The sequence below is a fragment of the Pteropus medius genome, unplaced genomic scaffold (genome assembly GCF_902729225.1).
Source record: "Pteropus medius unplaced genomic scaffold, Ma_sr-lr_union100, whole genome shotgun sequence".
NCBI lineage: Eukaryota > Metazoa > Chordata > Mammalia > Chiroptera > Pteropodidae > Pteropus > Pteropus medius.
This window is the reverse complement of record NW_024342472.1, coordinates 756,088-776,002: the sequence shown is the minus strand read 5'-3', so window position 1 is coordinate 776,002 and position 19,915 is coordinate 756,088. Positions and strand designations below refer to the sequence as shown.

General features: G+C 41.8%; 1 protein-coding gene across 1 annotated transcript; it reads right to left on the bottom strand.

The window, feature by feature from the left end:
• Positions 1-708: 708 nt before the first annotated feature.
• UTP14A (UTP14A small subunit processome component) lies at positions 709-18,998 on the bottom strand. The gene is given in 16 exon segments (XM_039864956.1): positions 709-906; positions 908-1,144; positions 3,205-3,304; positions 3,430-3,623; positions 4,570-4,976; positions 7,367-7,754; positions 8,192-8,269; positions 8,351-8,474; positions 9,054-9,148; positions 9,244-9,363; positions 13,658-13,813; positions 14,115-14,257; positions 15,908-15,972; positions 16,678-16,748; positions 17,465-17,540; positions 18,851-18,998. Coding segments are annotated over 16 exon segments (2,316 nt in total). The 5' UTR covers positions 18,877-18,998; the 3' UTR covers positions 709-870.
• Positions 18,999-19,915: the final 917 nt, after the last annotated feature.

Below are 19,915 nucleotides of genomic sequence, written 5' to 3'. Positions count from 1 at the left end.
ATGCAATAGTGGTATGTCGTTTTGGAATCAGGAGGGGTTTCTCTGATTTCTTGTTAGGACTCTCAGCTGCAGAGGCCTTGTCTATATATATGTCATTTAAAGAAAGGTAGGTTCCTCAGAGCTGAGAAACCCAAGTGGTCTGCCATAGTGCAAATTAAAGCTTGAATTAACTATGCTTTGAATCAATGGGGAAGAGTTGGCCCTGAGTTAGGTGATAGAGCTTTACTTCTGAGAGCTCATCTACCTCAACTATAAAGTAGGAGTAAAATCTGCACTGTCTTAAGAATGAGAAAATAAATGCTAGCTTCTGTAAGACAGTTACCTGTGCATGCCCCAGAGGCTCGCACACGTAAAGAAAATGATAATGGCTAGACTTAAAGCTGAACTTAGCTTTAGTACCATCAGGATCAGCATAGGGCAGAATCCAATTGCATGGTTTGTGTATGCTGTTTCCAGGTTCAGAGGTTAAGCATATATAATAATTAGTTACAATCTCTGAGCCTAAAAAATTGGTTATTTGTGGTAGATTATGTCTGATGTGATGTATTTAAGATTATAAACTAGGATAACTTCTCTTCACTCCAATTTAGCAGACAACACAATCCTTGGTAAGAAAATGAGGTGCCCCTGACAAGTACATCTGAAGAAATACAAAGGTGTTTGACTTGAAAATGATTCAACTGGGAGACAACACAGAACACACTCTAGTTCAATAGATTAAAAAGCCTTTATTTTTAAAATGCTGCTTAACTATACCCATCATGTGCTAAGCCAGTTTTGAATTGATCCTGCAGCTCAGAGTAAAACGGCCAGTGGAGAAGCAATTAGGGCTCCTGATTCTGGCCACCAAGACGTCACTCCTCCAGCAACTCAATCTTTAGAGTTTTTCTTTAGCTGTTTTTTGTGACCTAGAGCGGGGTCGTTTTGGATTCCTCGGTATGACAGAGAGGTCCGACCTTGAGGAAGACCGGTAGCCCACATCCTCTGCTTTTATAGGCTTAATGATATGGCCTGGCTTGGTGACAATCTTGGGTGTAGTCAGCTTTTGGAAGGCCCTCTGGGTGTTCCACGTTGATCCTATAGGGGTTTGGATGGTCCTTTCAAATTGTTGGTGGTGGGTGAATGGATATGGAAGCATCCGCACCTGGAGAGGAAGGCAGAGTGACTAGGTATATGCTAGGCAACTGGTCAGGTAGTTTTGGCACACAGGTTACAGTATTACATGATGGCAGCAGTGAGTAAAGCTACTGAGAGGTCAAGGCATCCCAATGCCCCCATCTAACCTTAGGAATCCTAATGTGCATAAGGACGTTTGGGAGTAGAGGAACCTAATTGGAATTTAGGACACCCCTCTCCACAGGCTTATCCAATAATCTAGAGATTAAAAAACCACCCCGACACTAGCCCTGCAGCTGTGGGAACACTATAGTAGCTCCAGGGCTGCTGTCTCCAAGTTGGTCGTCTACACAACCTTCTTCTTGTGACTTGTGACTGTAAGAAACACCCAGGCATTTGTGTACTCCTGTGGATTTTATGGCCCTCCTAACCTCTCCATACTTTCTTTTCCTCTCCTTGATACACAGGATTGATGTTTTAAGGAACCCAAAGATTGCTTCCTGAATCCTGAACTCTACCAGGCTATCATACTTAATTAGCTTCATCCTCTTTTGGCATCATAGACTGTCAGAGCTGGAAGGCCCTAGATAATGGCAAAGGTCATCTACCTTAGCCCCAGAGTTTAGCTTAGAAAGGCTAAGTGATTTACCCAAGAAAATTAGGAGCAGCAAGGGAGAACAGAACCCAGGCTCCTTTCCTTGGCCTGTACTCTTTCCCACTCTACCACAGCAATACCTTTAGACACTTAAATAATCTTTAAACACTTCCTCAATGGCCAAAGAGGAGGAAAAAGGTGTAAGCAGAAAAACAGGGAAGTTACAATCAGTTATTTGGAGATATTATTCAGTGAACTATTCTGGAGTGGTCTTGAGGTGATGAAGAACTCAAATTCCCTTTAGGTTGGTATATCAATTGTTTTACCTGTCTTTTCAGCGGCTTTTTTGGATATTCATGAAGGTCTTTTTTTTTCTCCCTTTAGCACACTTTATTCTATTGCACGCTGAGACCTGCAGTCTATAGCTTATTACAAAGATGTGGAAAATCACGGGAGATTGTGGAAAACTGTCAGTTTGCTATGTGACTCTATTAAAAAACGAATAGATAATACCCTCGAAGGGAAGGGTGATCTATATTGAGGTCTACACTCTGCCCTTCACCTAGAATCTTGGCCTGGTAAAGTACCTCCTTTCTCTCTCTTATCCCATACCTGCCGGTTCATTGCCTGCTTTCTGGTTTTATAGCCTCAACTGGGATTACAGTGGTTACATTCAATTTCTGTAGTTATTGGGTCACAAAATGAAATCAGTAAGATTTGAAAAAATGAAATGTTATTTCCTCACCTCTCTTTTGTACCTTTTAAATAGTCCCTCCCCCCCCCACCTTTTTCTGAAGGAAAAATATAGCTCATTTCAATATTATACTGCCTGGGGACAGATCTTAGAGTGACAGACTTTCAGAATTGAAGGGAACATAAAGGTCATTGAGTTTAATCTTATTCCTGAGCCCTCTACACATGCTCATACCCCCAGAGCAATCCATTCTCTCTAGACCAGCAGAAAATTTTTCCTTGAATTGAACTCTGCCTTTCCTCTAACTTCTACTTTATGTGACTCCACATGACAGCCTTCACTATACTCGATCCTGCTCAAATCTACTTTTCTTTTGGGTACAACACGCTGAACAAGTATCCGTTTGTCTTTGTTTTCTTTAAGATGCAGCTCAAACCTTATAGCCTCTGCATATTACCTTGACTATAAATACCAGCCTTAAGAACAGTAATTCCTCATTTGGTGAGACGTATTTACATCAGTGTTATCTGGGATACTAGTTGAAAATGCAGATTTGAGGGCCTCACCATTGCTGCAAAGATTATCCTAAAAGTCTTAACTTTCTTCCTAGTCGGTAATTCAAACAGCAGAGTCGATCTGGAATTATTCATCTCAGAGCCAGTCAGTAAAAACAAAAATATATTTGATTCTGTGGTCAAGATCACACATCTCTCTTGACCACAGAGCACTAGAATATTCCTCCCAAGCAAGAGAGCTGGGCAGCAATGAGGAGGCAGCTAAAGAGTTCTCCACCCCTCACCTGGTGAGCTGCTGCATGGATGTTTCGCTTCTCGTTGATAATCACATTTGGCAAAGCCTTGTCTTTTCTTGGAAGACCCTCAGGGGCTTTAATGAGAAACCTGGAAAGCAGAACAGCAAGACATCTAAGAGCATTAAAGACTTAGTCAAAAGGGCAGGGAGGGTGTATGAGAGTGAGGTGGGAGAACCTGGTGCCCTTCTGACAGGCTTTCTTCCCTATTCTTACCGGCATCTCTTCTTGGCACTGGGTTTCAGGCCTAGACCACCCCACTCGCCCCAGCCAGGCAGAGTCAGGTCCATGTCCTTTGGCTTACTCGCCTCCACAGCTTCTCTCTTCTCTTTCAAGAAGTCTCTAATGACATCATCCCCAGCAAAAGCTTCTTTTATCATTTGCTTTTGATCTCTCTCCTGTTCGTCTTCCTGGGAAGAAACAAGAGTGAGAACATAGAAGGGGGCTTTTAGGGGGACAGAATGAGCCACAGAACCCTAACTACAAAATCTCCTTTCTTGCACTTTCTGTACCAGCTTTGATCTCCCACAATGGTCCCAAATCCCTGGCTCTGCTCACCAGCTCCTCTATTGTCGTGGGGACAGCCAAAGTCTTCAGGGAAGGAGATTTTGTGGTTAGGAGGTTCTGTAGCTATGGCTTGCCTTAGGAGCCGTGGTTCGCGGCAAGAACGCTTGAATTTCAGGTTGTGACATTTTAGCGCCCCCTAGGGGGAAAGCGCAGAATGATGATAGTTTTGCAATACAAACCCTTTGGTAGCCAATCATGCTCCAGTTTTCTTCTCTCTAGGGTAAATATCCCCAGCTCATTATCATATGACATTTTTAAACTTTCAGTAAGGAAGCTGCAGGGTGGAGGAATGAATGGCCTGTGTTAGGAGGAGCTCTAAGTGCCCTGGCTAGAATGCAGGCATTCTCCAGCTTATAGCACTGAGAAGACAGGGGCCAGGGCTCCTCACTTAAGCAGTTCAAGTACTTAATCAGGGAGTCCTCGACCACTTGAGATCCCAGTGAGTAGAACAAAACCTTAGCAAGAGCTCAATGACTCATTCTTGAGTTGTCCTGCCTGGGATCTTGTCAGAGATTTCAGTGCCTCCTTTTCCTCTAAGGGCAGTTTTAGAGTCACCACAGGGAGGGTTTGGTGGCTCCGGATTTAAGACGTGGGAGTCTCAGCAGCACTCACAGATCTGCATCTATCTGTCACCGAGGCCAGTCTGGCCCCATACTATTCTGGGCTTCTCAATTACTGAAATGTGCTCCCAGCAAAAGCAAACTTCACTGATTCTATTCTTTGTGCAAGAAGGGTACTTTCTCCACAGCTCTGATTTCCCACATGGCCCATGACCTTGGCTCTGCTCACCAACTCCTCTATTGTCGTGGGGACTGCCAAAGACTTCACGGAAGGAGATTTTGTGGTTAGGATGTTCTGTAGGTCAATCATTTGCTCCTTCCTCTTCTTCTCCTTGGGGGCACCAGGCTGATTATCTGGGTTCTGCTCCAACTGCTGCCCTTTTAACGCAGGTCCGGGACATTCCTTATTTTGAAAGCAGCCTTCTTTGCCCAGCTCCTCTAACTTTTCCAGAGTCTTTGCTCTCTCTGGCCTCTGCAGCAACAGGGGCTCCTCTTCTTCCCCGGCAGGTCTCTCTCTCTGGACCAGCAGAACTGTCCTCACTGAATTCACTTTCTGCTTCCTGGACTGATGTTTTTTGTTGTTGAGTTTCTGAGACAGTGTCCTCAATTCAGACAGCATCTCCTGGCTGCTAGAACCTAGAGGAAGAAATGAAAGCTATCAGAAAAGGAGGTTGGAAGTCGCCTCATCGACAAGCATTTGTTGAGCACCCACTGGGTGCTAGGCACCATGAAAGGCATTGCAATGAAGAGGAGACTCTATCTGCTGAGAGTTCACTAAGCAGGCAATGGGATTGTGTAGTTAAAAGCAGCATGTTGGGAAGCAGATGTCCTGGGTTCTATTCCCAGCTTTGTCAATGACTCACTATATAACTGGACTGTGGCTTCATTTCCCCATATTGTAGACCCTGCTTAGGGAGCTGGCCTCAAGTTCCAAATTTTAAAAAGGCCTTTTAAACAGGTGGCTTCCGAATGAAAACTCACTGTAATTTATTACTTGTAGTTAAAAAATATTGTGATTTACTATTTTTAATTTGCACTGTAATCTCCTATTTGTAAAAACCTTTTCCAGCATTGTTTTGTCTTACGGCATTTCATAACCTGTTGTGGCCAAGTCAAGTAGCTTGCACTTTCCAGTCACCAGCAACATCTGTGCAAATACTACTAGTTTCTAAAAGCCCTGAGGGAAACATGGCAGTGATACACTTCTCAACTGTCCTCTGCATTGACTCAAGTTGCCTCTACCCCAAGTTCATCATGCTCTCTAACTTTGGCTTGAAGCCACTGAGGAAGCTACTTGAGATCTGGCCTTTGGACACATGTATGTTTATTTCCTAAGGATCAAATTTCCTTGCCCATTTTGTTTGAAGTTCACAACTTCTCACTATTTCCCCAGAGGTTTGGGAACATTCCATTTATTTATTATCCAAGAAAATCCAAATTCACCTCTCATACCACAACCAACTGCTGTACACATTTAGCTAGATGACCAGCTTTTGAGGGGCCTCAGGAGGATGCAGCTGGTTTCCTGTGGTCGTAGAGAAACTGCCCCACAATCTTGGCCTGCGATGCTGTCCTCCAAAATCCCCTTGGAAGTGACTGCTTCTAACTATTAATCTCAGGACTCTCTGCTGAAAGACCCAAGTAAAGGCCCTACAATATATATTCTATCTGTCACCACATATTTGACCCCCTTTAGCCCTTCTGCCTCCCCTCTCCCTTATTCCCTACACTCTGGTAATCACTCTAACTATGGGAGGTGAACACACAGTATAAACTTATATATGCCTTACTGTTAAAGTGTACAGCTGAAACTTATTGGATTTCATTAACTAATGTCACCATAAAAATAAATAAATTAAAAAAAAAATACAAAATCTACCCCAAGTTAAAAAAAAATATATATATAAATTTAGAATTTATATATATATATAAATATCTATTTAAATAAGTATATTTATATAAATATCTATTTAAATAAATTATATATATATAAATAAATATATTTATATTACATATAAATATATATATAAATTTAGAATATATATATTCTATATATATATTCTAAATTTTTCACTATATATATATTCACAATATATATATATTCTAAATTATATATAAATATATATATAAATTTAGAATATATATATATTCTATATATATATATATTCTAAATTTTTCACTATATATATATATTCACAATATATATATATATATTCTAAATTTTTTGTCATGGAAAAACAGACTAACTGTCATCTAAATGCATAAATCCAGGAAATACAATCAGACCAGAGACTCTGTCCAGATAATCAGGTAATTTTGAATGTAGGTAGTTCCCTAAGTAGGCTTTGTAATGTCCTACCTTGTGCCCAGAATGGGAGCTCTCTGACCTGTCTCAAGGGTGCTAATGTTGTTCATGTAATATCTCAAGATAACAGGTACAAAATATAATACGCAAATTGAGTCTGAGGTTGGGGCAACAATTCTAATTTACCATGTACCTTGTGGAGTCAGTCATTCCTGTTCAGTCTCACCCCATATCACCTATCAGTCAGCATTTATGAAGTGTTAAATATGCCACTCCTACTTTACAAACAAAACAGAACACTGCAGCCATAATTTGAAGACACTTTATAATGCTTTAATATCAACCTATGTGCCTGTGGGTGTGAAGGATTTTCAGATTTGCCATCCCACCACGTGTACTTCTCTCTGGTTGTGGGTAATAGTAATGTTAACTCTTGCCCTGACTTCAAGGATGGTGTAGTCCTATATTTCTGAAGACTTTAAGTCCTCAAGAGCAGAAAGCGTGTCAGAACACACATTGTACAGCCACATGCAGATGACCGCTTATGAAATGCCTTTGAAGAAAAACAGTAATTATGATAATCTATTTTTTTCTTCAGGGACCCAGAAAGCCCCCAGAGCCTCATCATTATGTGGCGTGTGTGGGTGGGCAGTTTTCCTCTCTCAGTTGACCTGTAGCACTTGCACTAAGCAGCCCTCCCTTCTGGTCCACCACAAATTACCTTTTGTTTCTTGTCTGCCTACTGGCTCAGTATCCTGGTTGAGCCCAGACTTTTTCCTAAACAATCGCCTTTCCTCAAATTCTTTCAACAAAATTTCTTCCTCTTCCACTGGTCTTTCTTCTTCCTCACTTTCAGAAGCCTTGTCGGCCACAGGTTCTCGAAGTTTCTCAGGGTCCTTCTGGATTTCGGCCTCTTTCGCATCACCAGAGTGATTCCTGACCATCCAGGGGTTTGGTCCATCTGCAGTCATCTGTACCTCATTTACCGCATCAGGAACAAAGTCATCCTCTTCCTCTGTACCTCTTTCCTCTTCACTCTCAGAGGTCACCTGGAGTTTCTGCATCAGTTCTTTGTTCCTGGTCAACTGTTCCTGCATAGCCTGGCGTGCCTGGAGGAAGAAGTCACAGCACACATGCCTTGTCATTACTGTCCAGATTAACATCTTTCATGGTCCATTTCTTAAAGCTGCTTCCTCTCAATTTGACAAAGTATTTCTTACTGGTGCTTACTGTTTAAACTGCACACACACCACCATGTTAATAGCTATGGAATAAGATGGAAGACCAATTCTTTGTCCTCAAGGAATCAACATGTGAAACATGGTTTAAAAAAAGAAACTCTCCCCTTTAACCGGACTTGCCTTCAATGCTCTTTCCCTTTCATCTCTCCTTTTCCACCTTGTTCCTGGTCATTTTTCTCCCTGCCTCAGAGATTTTCTGATGCCTTTTTAGATTCCTGGTTTTCCATTAATCCTCATGGCTCTTATGCAACCGTTTTTTTCATTCCGCCATTTCCAACTCTTCTCTCACCCTGATGGTCTCTTACCTCCAGGTCATATTTGGCCATAATTGCCTTTGACTTTGCCCATTTTCCACTGTTTTGGTGTTTAAGGCTCATTCGCTCCTGAAAAGAAAGGGCAGAGTAAGATCCTTATTGCTTTCTGGGGAAAGTTGGTTCAAGGAGTAGGGCAAGAGGCAGCCTCACCATCATTCTGGCTTTTTCAAGTTTTTCCAGTTCTTCCAGAGCTGCAGTAGGATTGACCTTTCGTAGCTTCTCAAAGTCTTTTAGGGCTTTCTTGGCCTTTCCTTTCTTCAGAACTTTGTGATACCTATAGCGCAATGAGAGTGGTACAAAGGAAGAGACTTAGCAGAAACACGGATGCCATATACAATAGTGTCCCCACTATCCAAGGGGATTCCCTGTGCAGTGGCTAAAATGGATGTTGCAGAACTAGCTGACTGGAGAGAACCATTCCCTGCAGCCTCCGGGGGCAGACCTCTACAGAGCAAAGAGTCCTTTTGCTTCTATAGCACAAGGGAAGAGTATAACGAGTTCCAAAGAGGCTAAAAGGCAGGAAGGAAGCCTTGCTGGCCTCAATAGCTATAGAATTCAGAGCTCATTCTGCAGAATCTCTCCATCATGCCCTGGAAAGGAAAGAAAGTAATTGAGCAGTCCTCTTTTCAGCAAAACCAAGACAGAAAGCCAAATCCAGAGGACAGGGCACTACTGAAGCAGGCAAACCTCTATGAGGTTGGTCTGAGTTAAAAAAAAGGCTAGTCACCACTATTTGGGACCTCTTCCATATGATCTCAATTGCCATGTCAAAGATTCTTTCCTGGGGACTTGTGATTAGCCAACCTCACTTTCTTTTGTGGAACCCAAGCCCAGTTCACAGGGGTTTTCTTACTTTTTGCTTTTGATTTTCTTCTCTCTTCGAGCCTTGGCCTCATAGTAGGACTGCAGGGCCCGAGCCCTCTGAAGCTCTGCTCGGCGCACCTTAGCCTACAAAGAATGACATTTACAGTGACTCCAGGGTTGAAGGCAAATGCTGAGAGAAACAGCATGCCTGGGTATACCAAAGGGCCTATCATACTTACCTCTTCTAGGCTCATGGCATTGAGAGAGGCCTTTTCCACGGGAGTCAGTAAAGGGTCTGTCACTGGCTGCTTGTTCTTATGGAGGAGGTTAAAAATTTCTCGCTCCAGGGGAGTTCTTGCCTTAAGGAGGTAACAGAACATTCTGAGTCTTAAGCTATGGTCCTACAGTCTTTTTAGTCCTATGGCCATCTATTGTGACACTATAATTGGAATCACTAAACTAGACAGGATTGGCTGTTACAGTAAGAGAAAGTGTACCAGGTTTGCTGCCCAGCTGTGCAGATAAAGCCTTATTTTATTCTGATTTAAGACAACTTCAGCAAGGGGGCTCTGAGGCTACTCTCTAATATTACTGAGGGGATCACTCTGTTCAGATTATCAATATATATAACACAGAATGCCATTCTCTTAATAATTGAAGCAGGATGCCCTTAAGGTAAATGCTGACAGGACAGAGGAAGAGCAGTACCAAATGTCAGTTTTGATAGCTGCAAAAAAATGGTCCCTGTGTTGTTATTTACACTGTATAGTTAGGAATCTTAGATTCATATAAGCCTCCTTTTAAAAATATTTCTAGAGGAAAGGGGAGACTAAGTCTTAGGATGAGCACAAAAAGACACTGCCTTTAAAAATATGACCTTCATATAATTAGCCTGCTTTCTGACAGTTTAAGTTTAACTCTAGTCCTGTTCTAACTTTGGCTCTAATTCCTCAGTTTCCAGTTAACTCTGCATGCTAGGTAGTTATCTATGCATATGAAATGAATGGACTGTGAACCAATTACTTCACATGTCAAACAAACACCTCATTTGCTGCTTGACTGATAGTGTGAGGATGGCTGAAATAATCAGGCTGATCATGCCATGGTCCACTTTGGCAAGGTACAAAGATAGCCCTAGGCAACAGAGCCTGTTTCAAACCTCACACACATATTACATGTGGTTTTCTTCAACAGCCATATACATCATGGTCAGTATCAAATTTACAAATACCTGGACAAATGCATTAACACACATCATCATATGTTACACAGTGCTATTGATTTAACCATAAGCCTATTCTATTGAATAATAAAGGTACATGTTCTTTCATTTTTAGTATTTGCAGTAGTGATCAATCACAGGCTACAAAATGATTTATATTACAATGTTGTAATCTCCCTCCAATTCAATTCAATTTACAAACATTTATTGATTGCAGCTACATTCCAGTTACTTGTGCAGGGTGCTGGAATACACGATTGATTAAGATCATTCCTGTCCTCATAGAGCTCATAGCCTTTCAGAGGAAAGAGACACATGTACCACTAACAACATAATGGGTTAAATGTTAGTCCAGAGGAGTAATCACAGAGAAAGGATTACTTCCTTCTGATTAATTCTGATTAGAAGGTGGGTTAGCCTTGGGGAAGGAAGACACTTGAGTTAAGCTTTGAGGTGTAAGTCCGATAAGGAGGGGGCCAAAATGAGAGATAAACATAAACAAAAACAGATATATAGAAAGGAGAGGTGTGTAAGGGAACAGTGTGTTGTCCAGTGCAGCTAAAATGCTAGGTGCTTCTGCGTCACTCTCTAAGTGGAGCACCTTTTGAAAGATTTTAAGCAGAAGAGTGAGTTTTATGTTTCAGAAAGAAAATCCCGGTGATTGTGTAAGGGGATATATGTAAATAAAGTACCAAATGAAAGGTGAACATGAAAAGAAGAGGAACTAGGGATCTGAAAGCTATTACATGGAAAAAATTTACAAACTAGCCCACTGTCTGGCTGGGAAGGGGTGGCAGTTAACAGGAGAAGGAGAAATCAGATGGCTGAGGTTTCCAACCTAAGTGATTGGGGTATGGAGTTATGTTGTTGACTGAGTTATAGAATGAAGGTAGTGGTACAGAGTTTGGAAGTCTGGGAAGGAAAATTCCAGGCTTACTTTGTTGTGTATGAAGTTTAAAGTACATAGTGGAGACCCAGGCAAGGCCTGCTAGTTATATGTCATCTGGGACTGGAGCTCAGAAGGGTTTGAGAGTGAACTGTAGAATATATAGGTGATAGTCAAATGTCACAGAATTTACAGAGCAAGAATAAAATGAACTAAGAAAAGTCTGATGCTTGGGATGCGGTAACTGGGAGGACCCTCACTAACGGCCTTTGAGAGAAGTTTCAGTAGGGCAGAAGGGGAAAGAGTGAAAGAACGCAGATAGCAGTAGAGACCAGCTCTTCCCAAAGCATGTTCCCCATCAGCTAACAAGATTTACTTCATTTTTAAAAAAAAGTTAAAAAAATTTGATTTATTTGATTTTTAATAACATCAGTTTGTACACTCTGGGTTAGAGTAAGTCAAAGAGGTTTCTTTACTATCTTTTCATAGCCCTTAAAAGGCTAGTTAGTATATATTGTGAAATGCCAATCTCCAGTAGGGGCAGGCAGCATTTTCTAGTAATGGGACCCTACCACCGTCTATTTTGACGGCATAGTGAAAAACTATAGTTTTGAGGCAAACACTTTGGGAAATGCTAGTGTAGGCTGCTAGTGGAGGGAAGGAGAGAGGGGATGGGAAAATTTACCCTACATCATTACTAGCACTTTGCAGTTTACAAATGCTTTTGCATGCATTATCCCATTTAATTCTTCTCTGCTAGAGTCCAATGGAACTTTAGGAAGCTTTTTGGATTCTTAATCTCCAGAAATACTAGTATATTACTAGTCCTCGGTACTTTGCACTCTTTAAGTTGTAAGAAGAGAACTGTGAGTTGCTAGCCAGAAAGAACTCTCTGACCTAAGCATTTTCTTATTTCTCTGTGCCACACTGGCATAATTTCTCTTAAATGAATCTTAGCATGAATGGTCCAGTAGATTCAATGTATAGCCTCTGGGCCACTCTGTCCTGCATGAGGAGTTCCTGGAGAGTAGAGGTTGTGCCATTCTTAATGCAACCTCTTCCCCTACCATCTCACCTTTAATACCCAGCTTGGCATTTTCCTGTGCTCTCCAAAATTACATTGTCATTTGGAAAAAGCAAGGTGCAGAAGAGTGTGTAGTAGCTCATGACTATTTTTGATAAATACAAGGTAAACATGAATATATCAGTAAAACTCTTAAGTTAACAATAACAAAAAACTTATAGAAGTGGCTACTTCTGGGTGAGTATGGGGTAAAAATGAGCAGATGGGGAACAGGGGTAGGGTCAGACTTTTCACTAGATATCTTCTATACTCTTATTTTTGAATCCTACAAGTTGTATTACCTCTTAAATTTTTTTCCTAAAGTCTCCCTTCCATCCTGCAGCCACACTTTAAACCTGATCTCATTTTCATGTGGAAAAGGAAGCATCCTAGAAAGAGAATGGCAGAAACAGAGCTTATCCCCGCAATAAGCAACCACTTGCTCAATTTCTAGCTATGGCAACAAAACATGTTTATTTTGATTAGCTTTAATTATTTCAAGTCCCTGACACACAGGACACTTATCATTCCTGGATTTTTATAAAGCAGGAGAAAAGCATAAAGAGGGCCATCTATCCATGGTTTGGGAACTGGTGTTCTTGCCTATTTTTCTACTTAAGACAGAACATCCCATTACAGACTCTATAACCAATAGTGTATTGGAAAAGAAAGGCTAGCTGTTCTGAAGCAGTCATTCACAGACTTAAAAAAAAAATTGAGACTTTAGGGGCTGATGTAGGAATATCAACTTCTAATTTAGCCAAGGGCATAACTATCGTTCTACCCTCAATCCCGTACTTTGGTACCACCATCATTTCATAAAAGAAAAGCTATTTAAACACTATTAAAGTGGAAAGAATAACCTCATAATAAAGAAGAGCTGGCAGCCTTATACCCATCATACTCACAATCATTCTTTTGCTTCAGACAGATGAAAAATTTGCCAGGATCAGTGTTTGGGAAACCCAGCTCTAAAGTATCTTATTTATTTTCTGCAGCTCAGTCATAATGAATTACTTGCTAAGATTCCAGTCATTATCAACAATATGTTATATTTTAATGTAGTATTTCTTTACAAGCAAACTTTGATTCTACTGCTCATAAATCCTTACTAAGGCACCAGTAATGTTGCCGAGTTCCTGATTTTCTCCAGATCAGAATGTGGCTTTAAAAGCTTTTAAAAAACTGGGGTGTGAAAAAGAAAACATCATTATGTTCCCTATCTACTGGCAATCAGATGCTTTAACACAAAAACACAGAAATAACCATGTACTAATGAAGGATGACTAGAGCCTGGTTGGCTACTGCATGACTGACAATGAATCTTGCCACCCTCCTTCTCTCCCTGACTGATAAATTATAACGACTGCAGCTAAAATTTATTTCAGTTTAACGCATCCAACCAAATCAACTGCAGACCCTGCTATCTCCACACTGTGCAATCTCACCTTCCAAGGGGCAGTTTTCTCCTAGTGCACTTACCTTCCAGCCGCTGAGCACATGTTCAATGGGAGCAAAGGCTGACTGCTCCTTCCTCAGGGGAAAAACCAGCTGCTCTGCTTGCCGGTTCTTCAGAACAATGGGATCCCATTTGGAGAGGGCCTGTGAGGTTTTACTGAACGCCACTTCTCTGTGGATCTTAAACAGGCAAGGTACACAAAAGGAAAGAGCCACGAAATTAGGCATCAAACTCAAAGGACTAGCAGGAAATAAGGAAGCAATGTTTTTAGCCCAAGAAAGAATCCGAATGCTAAAGATTATCTCTTGCTTACTTCTCAGGACTGCACTTTCCCCAAGATTAGTTTTAATCTTTTCCATGGTGAGGCAATCACAACTTACTCCTCCCATTTTTCAGGCTTTCCCCCTCCTTCTCTTCTTATCCTGTTTCTTTGTCAGTTCAATTTCTTGCCCTTAATGGACTACTTTCTCTATAACTCACCCGCTCAACCTCTTCTTTGTTAAGGGGTAACTCCACAGTCTTCTTTGATTTGACTCTATGCAGTTGCTTTTTCACAATGGCCAATGAGGATGAAGTTTTAACGGGCTCAAGCAGATCTGAAAGGACTAGTTTTTCTCCTGATCCTGTAGAAAGGCCAAACTTTCTTGTCAGAATGACAAGTGAGGCAAAATCTCAATATCACATAGGGAGATGCCTAAGCAGAGAATGTTGGCAGTCAGGCAAGTGTGCAGGAAAGCAGGAATTAATTCTCTTACTTCAATAGCCAGCCATTGTGACACCATCACTTTCCTACATTGTCACACTTGTTGGAGGACAGAAGACAGAAGACAATTATTTATTTAAAAAAGTCATTTGCTTTTCTCTCAATCTTTCTTCCACTCTTGCCCCATTGCAATTCATTCTTCACATAGCAGCCAAAGTGATATTTTGAAAATGTAAATTACGGCATAACATGATCCTGCTGAAAATCCTCCAGTGGTTCCCCATTACACTTGGAATTACAGTTATCTCTTGGTATCCATGGGGGATTGGTTCCAAGACCCCTTGTGGATTCCAAAATCCAAGGATGTTCAAGTTCCTTATGTAAGATGGTATAGTGTTTGCACGTAACCTATATTTGCATATAGGCTACAGCAGGGTAGGCCTACACATCACTTCATTTGCGTGGATTCAGCCTAGTGCTCAGTGTGTGGAAAATTCAAGTTTTGCTTTTTGGAACTTTCTGCGTTTTGTAGTTGTTGTTGTTGAGTATTTTCGATCCATGGTTGGTTGAAGGCAAAAATGCAAAAACCAAGCTGACTACATCGATTTAAAGGACATAGCCCTATGGGATCTGGTCCCCATATGGGATCTTGGTCTGTCTCCCCGACCTCATAGCACCTCCATCTCCACTATGCTCCAGTCACACTGGCCTTTTTCCTACTCTTCAAACATGCTGAGCCTGTTTCTTCTTTAGAGGCTTTGCACTAGCTGCCCCCTCCTCTGGAATGCTTTCCTCTATCTTGCATGATTGATTTTTCTTGTCATTCAGATCTCAGCTTAAATTTTGCCTCTTTACAGACCTTTAATTACCAGCCAAACTAAAGCAGCAACTTGGTCACTTTACTGCATCACCGTTTTAATTCTCATTGTCTCCCCCCACTAGAATGTAAGCCCCAGGAGATCACAGTATCTTATTCTTTCCTATAGCTCAGTATCGAAACTGTTCTTGAAACTGATACATAGTAGAAGCATAGTAGATACATAATAGAAGTTAAATTAATAAGTTTAGAAGGATATATTGTTACTTGTTCTAGGAGATTAGTTAGTGGTTACTAGAAGAGTACAATTCATTCAAGTCACCAAAGTTGTGAATATGGTGAAAAAGATTTGGAATCTAGACTTGGTATCAGGTTAAAATCCTTGAGTAACTGGACTTCTCTGAGCTCCAGTGGGAGGGACTATCTGCCTGTCTGAACTCAAAGTGCTGTGAGAACTGAAATAAAAATGAAATCACGAACATGGCTAAACTAGTTAATGGCAGCTGTCTTCATTCATGTCCCTCTATCCTAGAAGTAGCTCATCAAGCTCAGTGGGAGACATTGGCCATGGACTTCTAGGCTTTTTCTAGAAATGGAAGAAACTTAAAGGCATCTGACTACCATTCTTCATCTACTTACAGGTGAATATTTATGGCATGATCCATAAAACAGTTACTGGGAGGAGGGTGAAGTGACCATTATATTTTGGGAATGCCACAAGCTTCATGCAGATAGCTTCCTTTGTTAACTTACCTTCAGAACTGACAGTGAACTCTGACACTTTCAGACTAGCCTCAGATCTCTCAGCCAATTTCTTCCTGAAATTTAGGCAAAACAGAATATAGTAGGAATGGACACATTTTGCTGGGAAACAAACACTTCTTTCTTCAGACAAGGCTTTGGTTTCACGTATTTCTCTTCTAGAGTCAGGTTTTGTCACAAAGCAACCAGGAAATCTGTTTCTAACCTGGATTTGGTAGGCTAACCATCTCTTAATGTAAACTCAGCCCCTCAAAAACACAAGGCAATGCCAGGTAGGCATAGTAGAAAAGGTATTGGACTTGGATTCTAATGTACCTGGATTTAAGTCCTGGATCTTCCACGTATGAGCAGAGTGAGTGTGGGGCAAGCCATTTAACTTCTCTAATGGAGATAAGTAATGTCTACTCAATGCTTCAATACTGTACTGTGGATTAAGTAAGAATTCAAATGCACAAAGGTCTAACAATAACAGCTAACAATTACATAATATTTACTATATGTTGGGCATTGGTTTAAGATCTTTACATTTATTACCTCATTTAAATGTCGCAACAACCCTATGAGGTACGTACTATGATTAATCTTATTTTCTAGCTGAAGAAACTGAGGTACAGAGGGGATAAAAAATTTGTCTGTCTCCAAAGTATGCTCTTAATAATGATGGTGACACTTGTGTGTTTATTGTCTCGATAAATGTTAGCTGCAGATAAATCTCATGGAATCAGCTAGTTATAACCTGTCCAACCTGGTGGGAATGTTACCTATTCTTTCCATCAAGGGAACTGATTGCTTCCAGAAGCTTTTGATGTTTTCTCTCTCCATTACTTTCCCCCTAGACACAGAAAAGGAAAAATCATCAGAATAATGAGGGGAGGGAAAAGACAGTGTGGAAATTGAAGATGTAAAATCTCTTATTCTTTTGGTCAATGGAGAACTGGGGAATCAGATGAGGTCTGGTGTGCGGGTCTGAAAGAAGTGCTTCAAAAACCAAAGTCCCTCCTTATAGAGCCTTAGTAACTGGGAGCTAATGTTATGCCTCTGCCTTAACTTGTTTGGGGAAAAGTGCTATGGAAATGATGTTTCTGTATGGAACATATAGTGTGATCCGACACAGAAACTCTCACATTAAAAAAAAAAATCTAAGTAGTTTTGTCAAGAGAATAAAGAGTTGGAATTCTTATGGCATCTGTTGGAGACACAGCTTAATTATGTCTATTTTAGTCAGACACTTAAATAACTTTCTACGGAAATCCAAATCTGGGAAATAGGGAAATTGTTTAATGAGGACCATATGTTTTGGTCCACATACTCAATTATACTTAATCAACTTGAGGACAGTGACTGTATTTTATACAGTCTTCAAACTCCCATAGCACTTAATATCTTATACGTGAAACACTAAATAACTTGGTAATTTATTTGCGAGACCTGAACAAACAATAAACAATGTTGCCGCCCCTTCACTTTCCAGGAATGTGCTGGCTACCCTAATTTTGAGGCAGAAGGAAAGTGGAGAAGGCAGAAGGCAGTTTAGCAGTTGTCACCCACCTCATCTTCACTGGTGTTTGAGGGGTAGTCTTTTGGTAAATCCTCTAGTTCTTTCTGTTCGCTTAAAGCTTGAAGGCTGTTAAAAGAGATATGAGGGGTGGCTCCATAGTGTAGTGGTTAGCACGTCTGCTTTACACGCAGAAGGTCCTGGGTTCGCGGCCCAGATGGAGCCACGGACCATGCCCTGGGTGTGCCAGGCCCCCCGAGTGCCGCGGGTACCAGACCCCAGGGGCGCCAGGCCCCGGGGTGCACACCATGAGCATGTGGGAGACGCCCCACCTTCAGAGATCCAGTTCTTAAGGGGAGATGGCAACAACCATAGGTCAGGGTTGGAAGGGGGGATTCAAGAGGGGGGAAAAAAGAGATATGAGAAATATTATCACTTGAAATAACTAAACAAACTAAAACATAACTTCATTTCTCAGCAAAGAATAGCCCCTGGAGCTACAAACGAAGCAGTGTGGACATCTTTGGAAATTTGTCAAGACATTAAATTTAGACTGCCTGTCAGACATCACCTCCAATAGGTGAACAGTGGTTGGTGATACTCATACAGAACACACAGAACTGCATGAAAGATTTAACTCTTCAGTGACTGGCACTGCATTGCCCACTGACCTCTGGGAGGCTGTAAAAATGTAAGACCCTACGTAGGGAGATCCTAGGTACGGTGGCAGAAGACGCTGTTGCTGTCGTTTGAGGCAAGGCAGTCTCACCATTAACATTTCTAAGAATCCTCCACACGAAAGACACCTTTATAGGTGCAGCTTACTCAAAGTGACATCTTGATCATTTGTTCCCGGGAATGAGGAAACGAAATTGGACAAAAGCAGCTGAGTAAACCATTTTACCTGTGTAAAGTAGGTGCTTAACTAAGGAGTATTGGTACTCTGAAACAAATTATGGAGTCTATTATCTAACAGTATATAGCAGTCTTTGCAAGCAAACAGTTCTAAACGGATTATATTTAATTCCCTGGGCAGGGGTGGGGGTAATGAAACATCAGAGGAGAAAACGTGGATGACTCCAAAGGTTTCCAAGACAAGGGAGTTTACAGCGCAGGCACTGCCTGAGCGGAGCGCTGAAATGCGCCGCAGCCGCGGCAGAAAAAGGAGTCACGTGACGAGAGCAGTGCAACATATTAACTTAGCTGCAGAGGAAGAAGCCACATCAGGACCACAAGGATGAGTCTACAGAGCTGGAGAGCCAAGGGGGCGAATTAAATTAAAAGGATTTTAAAAGATAGATCGCGGAAACTGTAACGAATGGCGAGGTCTTTGGAAGGGAACAAGTGTCATCTGTTAAAAAGCGGCTTCCACGTCTCAAAATCCAGGGAACCCAGCCCCCAACGAGACCCAGACCACTCCACCCATCTTTACCCCTCACCTCTCCGCTGCCCACATCATGCTCATCTCAGCAGCCTGTCTCTCACATGGACCAGGAGCGGAAGCCGAAAAGAGGGCAATTTCCGTGCAGGCCGCAAAGCAATTTGTGCTTCCGCCAATCACGCGCGACAAGTCGCGTCACTTCCGGCTCGCCCCAATCATGTGAGGAACCGGAGACACTTCGGGAGGGGCCTGCAGGAACCGGGGAGCCTGGAGTTTAAAGCCTGTCAGCGGGCGGAGCTTTGCCTGCCCCACCCACCCCTACTATGTGGTGAGCCGGACTGTCCTCTGGGGCCTTCATATCAAAGCAGCCCAAGGTGGGTGAGCTTAGGGCGAGGGTGCTGCGTGATCTTTGCCTGATCCAAAAGGAAAGGCTCCAGAGCCCGCCAGTGTTGGACAGCGTCCTGCGAGCCCGCCACCGGCCTACTCGAGGCTTCATGAAGGCCCATGAAGTGGCCAGCCAGCATTGCGCTAGGCCCCGGTGATTCAACAGTGAACAAAGCAAGTTTCCTTCTTAAGGAAAAATCCCCTTTCATCTTGTTGCCCCTTATCCTTGCAGCTCTAGGTTCCTCCTAACCTATGTAACAGTTTCATCCAAGAATGGGCTGTGTTAGTGGCTGCAGCTTCCTCAACTCCCATTAACTTTTAAGAACCTTTTTTAAATTAAAAAAGTAAAAGAGTAATGGACAAAAACATTCTTTTAAGCCTCTTCCATTTTACTTTTGCCCCACCATAACACTTAAAACTGCTGTGGACAAGATCATTGGTGACACCCAGGGTTGCTAAATAAAATGGACCCTTCTCAGTCTTTCTTCTCAGAACTTTGTCTGGTATTTGATATTGTTGGTTTGTTTTCTTATTCATATTAAGGAAAAGTTTTTGACCATTAACTATGTGCCAGGCCTCTAAGCACTGGAGATACATTGGTGAACAAAACAGACATGTTCCATGGTTTCATAATCTATTTTCTAATGGGATTAAAGATAATTTTGTCTTTGTTGAAACTCCACCCTGGGCTTCCATGACACCACTCTCTTCTGGTATCTTAGCTTTATGACCATCTTCC